This window comes from Patella vulgata, chromosome 9, assembly GCF_932274485.2.
Source record: "Patella vulgata chromosome 9, xgPatVulg1.2, whole genome shotgun sequence".
Lineage (NCBI taxonomy): Eukaryota > Metazoa > Mollusca > Gastropoda > Patellidae > Patella > Patella vulgata.
The window spans coordinates 37,147,108-37,156,864 of record NC_065887.2 but is presented as its reverse complement, the minus strand read 5'-3'; the positions used below and the strand labels follow the sequence as shown (position 1 = coordinate 37,156,864).

At 35.7% G+C, this 9,757-nt stretch overlaps 1 protein-coding gene across 1 annotated transcript; it reads right to left on the bottom strand.

The window, feature by feature from the left end:
* Positions 1 to 798: 798 nt before the first annotated feature.
* On the bottom strand, positions 799 to 5,463 carry LOC126807672 (uncharacterized). The gene is made up of 2 exons (XM_050532421.2): positions 5,319 to 5,463; positions 799 to 5,002 (listed from the first exon to the last, which is right to left on the bottom strand). The coding sequence occupies exon 2, from the start codon at positions 4,914 to 4,916 to the stop codon at positions 2,385 to 2,387; it is 2,532 nt and encodes an 843-aa protein (XP_050388378.1). The 5' UTR covers positions 4,917 to 5,002; positions 5,319 to 5,463; the 3' UTR covers positions 799 to 2,384.
* Positions 5,464 to 9,757: the final 4,294 nt, after the last annotated feature.

Sequence of the window (9,757 nt, the reverse complement as noted above, 5' to 3'; positions counted from 1 at the left end):
GAAAGAGTATGCATATCCCGTTTCCCAAATCCCAGATTAGTTGCTTTGAAGATAGAGAGAGTCAGTCGGGGTAAAGGATCATAACACATTATCTGATGAATAAATATCGATAACTCATCTACAGGTCACAACGAAATGTAGAATTTCAATACGAGAAGACGTCTATTTTAAATAAATGAAATGAAATGGGGTTTATCGTCCTACTGTCCTGCTCCTAAACTGGGCTAATGAAGAGGGGCATACGCCATACAGTGTGCTATGAGGGAAATTTTGCCCGGGCAGCGGCGCTACGGCCTACTCTTATATCGAATTCCAACTGCCAAGGGATCTTTTACGTGCACGCCAATATATACACGGGACCTTTCTATTTTAAATACCATTTAATGAAATGTCTTTAAATCATTAAATAATCGCTTAAAATGGGCTTTTATTATTATTGTATGAAAATAATTAATAATCGTCATTAATTTCTTCAATTGTTGTTTGAAACGGATGCTTAGATCGATTGACTATATATCAACGCTAAATAACACAGGAACTTTCAAAGATTTAGGCTGTTTGTTAAAAACAGGAAATAAGCACAACATTCTGGTGACAAGGGTAACCTATGTTACTGCCCCTGAATGAATGAAAGTTTAATATAGGTGTTTCACAATCTGAATCCATATTTGTCAAAAATTCATTTATGGTAGAAAACCTTGTTCTTAAGTAAATATTTTCTTTCTTAAAAAAAAAAGAAGAAAAAGTAGTATATACTTACTATTATTTTATTTCAAATTAAGCAATAAAATTACCAAAAATTATTATACAACTGGTTGTCATGCAAGATAAGCCAACATTTTCAAGAGATAGGCCGGGAAATGGATAGGGACCATTAAATGTTTAATATCAATTGGGCTCGTCCTCCCATGATGTCAGTGTTTCACACCTGACAGACGGACCAACGTAGAGCGATGAAGATCGATGGGGTTTCATGATCGTATGTTCACTAATCATCGCTGAGACATCCCCACAAACTTGGTTACCCGTTTTGGAGGTAAAAGTCAGTGGCCATAAGACAAGACGCGCACCAATATCAAATTCATCTAAGGATTTTTGATCCTTAAAGATACATTATGTAATAGTTCATAATGAATATGTTGAAAATTTCATTCAAATTACTTTATTCTGAGCCAAGATATTAGCCTTTGCAGGTTTGACAAGGTGTAGGGTCCACAAGTTGTGTGGGTTATTTTCGTACAACCAGGGGAAATAAACCAGGTAATCTAGGTTCAGTAGTGCCAAATTGACTTCATCAAAATCGGACAAAAATGTACAAAACATACGAAGGGACGACATAAAACATCCAGATGAACTGTGGTTATATAAAAATCGATGCCTAAAAGCAGGTTTAAAATGAATATATCAAATACATAGATATACAATAATTGAGAGCCATTTGAATATAATAATTAACAAAAAGCATTTTGTATATTAATGTTAAACTAAATTATACCACAAACAAATATTTTGTATGCGTGTTCTAGGTCGTTACTTTAATATATATAGGCCAATAGTTTGCTCTTTAGAAACATCAAAGGTGATTAACAGAGAGAGAGAGAGAAATGTGGTTTAACGTCCACACGACAACGCCTAGGTTATTTCGAGACCATCAAATGGTTCAAGTTTATTTCAATGATTCACTTGTGCGTACGGTATCATTGGCTGGAAACCGGGGGACCCGGGTTGGACAGGCGACCCTATTCTTTGCCACTTGACTCAATGACAGAGCTTGTGATTTAACGCGAACACGTTAACCCATTCAGGCATCCATTCCATCCCAACTAGGTGATTGGCACAAAGGTAGACATAGGATCATATACATAAAGCTTTTAAATAAAATCTTCTAAAATCGAGAATAAATAGACAGAAGAAGTCAAGACGAACGATCGTGGTTTAGCAAAATTATACTACCGTCTATTGGATTCTAACGTGAGAGGGATGACGCGCGCGCACACACACCTTTCATGTATGCTAATTATTGTTATTATGTATCTTTCTCAGGTGATCTTCTGCACAATTTCTGGTACAATCTATTTAACAATAAATGGAAAACTGCTTTTCTTCTGTTTGGCCCGTCCTCAGATGTGGAAGCGTATTTCACGACTAAACTTTGGTGTATTCTGACGCAATCTTTAGTGGAAGAGACTCAAAGATATGACAGAAACTTACTCCCTCTCGCGTATAACCATGTCATCAGTTCCAAAAACACCACTACCCAGCCAGGATCCGAGTGATGTTAATTGTATTGTGGAATGTTAGCAATTCAAGAGAAAAAACGGATGCTAACAGAAGGAGAACGATATTATTTAAGACGTCCTTTTATGTTACAGTAATTTCCCACATCAGAATCCTGTTTCTGTTTCTCCTAATGTTTGTTCTTTCGTGTTTGTTGGTATTTCTTTATCCGTTTCTTCAATGATTTCCCCTTCTTCTTTTGCTCCTTCCCCTTCTTCTACTTCTCCTTCTTCGTCTTCTAGTTCTTCGTCTTCATCGGGAACAAATCCGTCGTTTGATTCCCCACAGTCTATGTCGTCATGAGTGATGTCATCATCAAATACTAAATCAACTTCCGTCCGTGGTAAATTTACGTTAGAATCTTTCGTGAATTCTATTTCTGCGTCAACAACTGGCCATTTCATCATAAATTTCAGAACTTTTTCTCGGAAGATATTCTGAAACCTGACGTTAGAAGTATCCAATGCAGGTATTGGCGCTTTTGAGAAAAAGAAAGAACGAAGAAGAAGTGGAACAAGGCCAGTTGCTATGGTTGCAAATAATTTACTAGTGGGTGATACGTATAATGTATCTCCATATGCCAATAGTAGAATGAATAAAAATAATAAAAAAAGCACAATTCTTCCTAAATCCTTTAAAGCACCCATTATGGAAGATTTTAATGTTCCGGGACATCCGGGGCAAATAACTTCCGTCATTTCATGAAAGAACGCGTGCGGTATATACGGGATATCCCTCCTATCTAAAAATAATACAATTCCGTTTGTGCACATGCGTAGATAACCATTTTTTACATCCCATATCGTTGAAGGACTTTCGTCAACGTGTCCGTTCTCTATCGAATTTTCGTCAACAAAATCAGCAGCTGTGTGCTGAAATGCCATATTGGATTGATCCTTGTATCTTTTTTTTGACTCGGCTAACAGTGACTCTTGTTTAACAGCAAGGACAGCCAGCAATAGAGACTTCTGATAAGCATCATACTTTCCAGTCAGACGGCTGGAAGTATCCCGGACATAAATTCCTATCAGTATACACAAAGATATGATGCTCATTGCAGTACTTAAGTTAATAAAGATATTGATGATACCGATACACACAGCATGTAGTAGAAAGTTAAATCCTATTGTTAAAATCACAAACACTGACAATAAAGTCAGACACAAAAAGAAGGATACTTTTGGTCCACAAGTAATTGGATTGGAATAAAATCTAAACCCTCCAGCACAGCATAGTTTCTTACATTGGCGAATCAACAGCTGCATAACAGGCGACGCAATAATGGCGAAAAATAGGAGAATCAAGGGGCTGAGGAGGAGCCCTATTATAAAGAAGGGAACGAAAAATGTACCACACTTGGTAAATGGTTTCGTCAAAAGTTCCAAAACTCTTTTGGAGAGTGGTGTACGTTTTTTATGCGATTCATTAATGGAGTCCGTCATGAGGTCTGCCATTTCTTCGTGAATACTGTTGGACATTAAAACTATAAATACATACAATGTATACAGCAAGCATAATATGGCCGTTATTACTTTACCCGCCCACATTCCTATATAAAAACTGGACGTCTGACGTAGACCACGGGATTTTATTTGTTGTCCTAAGTCTTGATATTCCAGGCCGTCCGCTGACATCAAGTAGAAGAATGGAATGGCAGGAAGAGCGAGTACAGTATAGATAACTATAGTTTTAAGTATGTTCAAACAGGAAAGGAGAGGAATTGGTTTACCTGATCTCGACAAACAGCTACAAATTGGAGTATCCAGACATTTCTTGATAGGTTTAGCTCTGCGGATTTTACACCGAATAATCATATCATATAATAGTTTGGTCAGACTAACAGCCTGGTCACTTTCTGATAAAATATCTACTCGATGAATTAATAGATCCACAACTTTTATCTTGACTTTATAAACAGTATCCCTCACTATTGCTGCACTCCTCATACTTTTTGTTAGCTCCTTCATCTGATCAAAAATAATAGATGGGACACGGGTGCCTTTTATATCATATTTATCGGGGGTATTCGTTTTAACAATTCTCAGAGTAATTGGTGGAGTTGGGTTAAATTGGAATACGGGGCGCGTATATTTCTGAGGAAGAAATTTAGGAAAATAGAGAAAGAGGAATATTGTTACCAGGAAGAAGAAGATTCGCAAGATCCAAACTGAAGCATCTTCCACTATATCAACACAATTTTCATTCAATTTACAACAATGATAAACTAATATTCCAAAACCTAGTTCATCTTTAATAAACATAGAACACACTTCATTAAAAGCCGTCCCAGCTACGACATTTAATAAATATTGTTTAGTTTCATTATGCGTCTTTACACTGTTATCTCCGAGAGTTATGTTGTTGTTTTTTGTCAATGGAACAAACGATTCAAAGAAGTTATAGTAATAATATATCAACAGAAGCAGACGATTTGACCTATCGCCTCGAACCAGAAACCACCTCATAGGTTTAAACCATGGAGTTTGGTCAAAGCTTCCATAGCTGGAGTTTGCTTCCTGTAGATCTAGTTGGATGATTCTTTTATCATTAATCAGTGCTGTATCTATGGTGGAGTTCAGATCTGCCTTTACTATTGACAGGAGCACACATATGCCCAACCCGCATAGAGCTTTCAACATCTCGAACAATTCGTGATTAGTAACCGACAATGGGACAGTTGATATGGCGACGGGCTCATCAGCGTTGAATGTTGTCAATGGGAAAGCTGAAAGATAACAAACAATATGTATTGATAATGAAGTAGCCAGATAGTTGATGATTTAAACCCTCACCCTGTAACTTCAATGCTCGACAAGAGTGACCATCCTCGGTATCCCTAGTGTTCTTATTTCGTTCCACTCCACTTACCCCTAGGTTTACTCACGGGCTTGATTTAAGCCGTGATAAATATGATATTTTAGAGAAAATGCAAATGGCGCATCGCTACTTTAAAAATGGGTGGTAATAGTTAATTGTCCAATGTTGTGTAACAAACAGTGAAAGTTTATCCATATAAATATATAGGATTATATAAACTTTACCTGTAACAAGCGTCTGCTTATGTTGAGTATTAAATATTGATTATTACACCCCATTTTCTGGTACGATCCTTCGAAACAATTTAGTTTAAGCAAAACCGACGTATATCATTGCCTTCATTTTATCAAATTGTGTCCTGGTTGTATTATGATCTTAACAGCTGAATAAAAAACCTTATAAAAGGATTGGCCCCCTGACAAGATTGAGCATATCAATTGTTGACTTGAATTGAAACGACCATAGCCTGTCAGCTTTATGATATATAAATGTACAACTTCAGCATTGCTTAACCGCATACTTTTCTTTATGTAAGTTATGCATTCAAGAAATATAAATAACTACAAGGTAATGTATGGGGGCGTTTCTTATCGCTAATCTGTTTATTTTATATACACGCTTAAGTTGGGTTAGAGATTATTAAAAGGGGGCGAATACAATGTAAAGATAATATATTAGACAAAGAGACCTACGCTCTACTCGTCTGGTTTGCAATAAGATTAATCATTTTCATTTTTAAAAAAAAGATAAAGTTGTTTTTATTAAAGGAGCTAAATCGCTAACATTTGGGACCTAGAAATTCACAAAGGTGGGTCGCAACGCATATAATACTGTAATATGAATGTATATAAACTGATTTACATTTAATGGTTTCCGTTTTTACTCCAATTTCAAATCAGTTATGTTCGGCGAAATAAGTCGGCAACCTCAATCGAGTGCAAATTTCTAGCGTCTAGTTATTCTAGTCTACATAACTCCATTTGATTTGGTGCAATGTGTCTAGCCTCGTCCCTCGAGTCTCTCAATACAACTGGGGCTGAAGCGCATTATGGTACACGATTCGTGTACCAATGTTAAAAAAATTATTTTATCTTAAATATCGGATATCAGAAGCTCATCTTTTCCCGGTAAGTTTACATCATCAATGTTGATTTAAATTGACCAATAATTCGTGTTTTCGATGTCGAAGATTTTGGAGGATTTTGAGTTACGGTCCTTTAATATTGCCTGGTGAGCTGCACTTAACCATATCCTTAAAGCGTCGACCATAACACGTATTGTTCATTATACAATTCAGTAGTATATTTCATACCAATCCAGAGCAGAGACGCGTCTCTACAGATTGACTTCCAAACAATATCTTTTTTTATTAAATAAAAGGAAGAACTTCCCACTAAACTCACTCCATGACCTAAGGTCGTAAATGGAAAGATTGCAAAATCATATTCTAAATAAACAGGAAGAAGCGTCAACTCTCCTACGTCTTGTCTGTGATATTACTTCTGTGGAAGCAGACGTTAAAGTACCAAGGTAGTAGTAGTAGTATATTTCAGGGATAACAAAAAACTTCCTTTTACCATTTTTACTCATCATAAACTGGTGGATTAATTTAATTGAACTTCTGTAATTTTTGTGCAAGTCCAACATCTTATGGTGAAAAATTCCACAAAAAAGCCACCAAACCTTGCCATAAATGAAAATCCCATCACTAGGTCACTAATGCCTTGTGAACAAATCCAACCCATGGCGCAGCCTTTAATTAGCATACAATTTGGTTTTCCAAATTCAAAAGTGTGATTCCTGGGAATAATTTCGATAGCTTAAAGGAACATTATGTAAGATTAGATAAAGAGCTGACAATTATCGCTATAATAGTTAAAAAGTAGATAATAAAAATTTGAATATTTTGAAAATGTCAGTCAAATCACTCTAGTTATCGTCGTTACAAGAAAGGTGTAGCCTCGATTGTCATTGTCCGGAATATCCATTTTATGTTAAATCAAAAATCCGAAAATCGTATTTAAACCTGTTTAAAATCTAGAGTATACGATGGCATCGAGAGTTGATTATGGTCTTGGCAAGTTAATGGAGGTCTAATTAATAATTTTTATAACATTTAAGACATAAAGAAAGACCTGCAATAGGTGGACTTAGCTCTTGCATAATACCTGTTCGAAAATAAATTATGAATCCAATAACCAGCACATATTACTAAAGACGTAACAAACATCTAATGTTTATTTATTCTTTTTACAATTTTACAAGATAAACCTACGGACAAGACAGAATATAGACATTGCAAAAAATAAACAAATATCAAATCAAGTAAACGTCCTCTGCGCTGCACAGTCCCGGGCCTGTAATGGTACAGGCTTCACTCAAAATGAAAAAAAAAATCCTAACAGAATAATGCGACTGATCTTGATAGTGGTCGTCTCTTCATTGGTGTTAGTCTGCCAGTTGACGTCATAAGTTTAAATCGTGGCAAACTTCATCAGGGGAGACAATCACTACTGGACTTTGAAGAATGTTTGAGAGTGCAGCTACCTGCCACACCCCCATCCACATCCAGACGCCAGGTAAGCGAATATTGTAAACTTCTTCGTAAATTGATCTAATTTTTTACTTTGTTAACCTTCCGCCAAAATAACTGGATGAACATGATGCATACTGGCCGTTAATATTTAACTTGGACAACGGGTTTTTACCACGAACCATATTTTTATCATAAATATATATACATGTAGTATGCTGTCTGTTCAGTTAATTCTTTGTTTTTCTTACTTCAGGATTGCTGTTCTGGTTGTCATACAAGATGACGGAAGCGTATCTTGATAAGCAATTTCCATCCATAAGAATATTAACAGCAAATAATTGTTCTCCGCCAATATCCAGAATAAGGGGGGGGGGGGTATTTACTGGTATCAATAGAGTGTTTGCTTTGCAAACTATTGACTTGGGTTGTGGGTACTTGAGGAAACGGAATAATTTTAATAGCTTCGGTCAATTCTTCAAAGGATTTGCAACTGGACAGATCTTTAACCGCCACAAATGCATTCTTCTTAATGTCTTCTTCCGAGAATGTTCTGGGTACAGTTTCTGTCTTTACATCTGAATTTAGTATGTCAATGGTAACTGGATTCCAATTATCAACATACTCTTTATTTTTTGAACTTATGAAAATAACCATCCTAAATGCTTGACAAAAGCAGCTTAGAGTTCTAGTTAATAATTTACTAAGGGATACCCCTTTATACTATGAAATGTTTTGGTTTCTGGTATTGAACCGTGGCGACTTCGTTGAATTGATTCTGCTGCCACATAGAAATTGTTTTTGAGTATATGAGTGCATCTTCTCTTATCCCCAGTACCCGGTAATATTTCTGTTTGCCTCCAGGAAGTTAAACATATCACTTTCCATGAACAAAGTTCACTTTTGTTATCAACAACTGATTGAAGAGTCTCTTGCAATAGATAAAACACCGCAATTTCTGCACTCTTGATTTAAACATGTAGATAATGAATAGTCTCCTTCGTATTTACATAGACACAGTCGTATAGTTCTTTTTTAAACGTTTAAGGGAATTTATATGCAATACTTTGTTTATTGCTTCAATTTTAATGTCACAATTCGCTCATTTTTCACATAAACAGTGATTTAATTTTACTTTGGTGCGTGTCAGAAGATTTCATGGTCTAATATTCTTAAATTTAGAGAGACTTTTCTTTTTGTTGTGTTTTACATATTTTGTATGTAAACGTTTAATTGATCTGTGCAGAATACACTTTTGAGTATGTTGTTTAACACTTTTTCTGGTGGGAAGAGTTTCCGAATTCTGTACATAAAATTGCTTTGTGGAATTTTCTTCTTGTTGTTTGTGTACTGTGTTTTCTTGTCAATTTGGAAAATGTTTTTATTAAGGCATGACTTGTTCCATTCTTCAACAAATCTCATTAACCCTCTCCTTATTTTAACCGATTTTCTTTTTATCTGCTTTCATTTTCAACCGTTTCATTTCTTGCAACACGTTTCGACCCATAAAATATTCTTCTTTACCACCTGCTTTGCAACCATCGTCGTATTCTTCATGATCGTTGTATCTTTTTCTAAGCTTACCATCATCTGATGAGTTTTCTTTCCTTTCGATATTGTTACCGGGAGAGACTCGAAGTTTTTATTGTCGTCTTTTTTGTTCATTGCCGCGCCTTTTTTCTTGTGGATATTTCCTTCTTCGATATTCTTGCTTCTCCATTTCTCCATCCGCCAATATGACGAATTGGAAAGTGTGTTACCCACTTTTAAAATCTGTTTCCTGTTCGACAGGTATGATCGGAACCAATCCACGGATCTGACGCCCACAATTTGCAATTTCTTTCCTGCTACTTCATGATCGACCGTGTAAATGTATCATGGCTGTAAAATTTCGTTTAACATTTTGATCCTTTAAGAGGCCTAACAAATTAATTAAGCACATACATGTAGCCTCTGTTTTAAGTTGTACATATATTGATTTCTCTTAAAGACAATACTAATTATGCTTACAGGCCTATAGTTGCTTATTATAATTTGTTTCTATATATCGGTAAGAAATCAAAATTGCGAACATTTGAAACGGAAATACAAATGACACGAACTGTCTATCGGTAACATACAAATTTTTAT

What these genes read in the sequence shown, in the direction of transcription:
- LOC126807672 (XM_050532421.2), bottom strand. Translation starts at nt 4,916, where the DNA reads ATGTTGAAAGCTCTATGCGGGTTGGGCATATGTGTGCTCCTGTCAATA.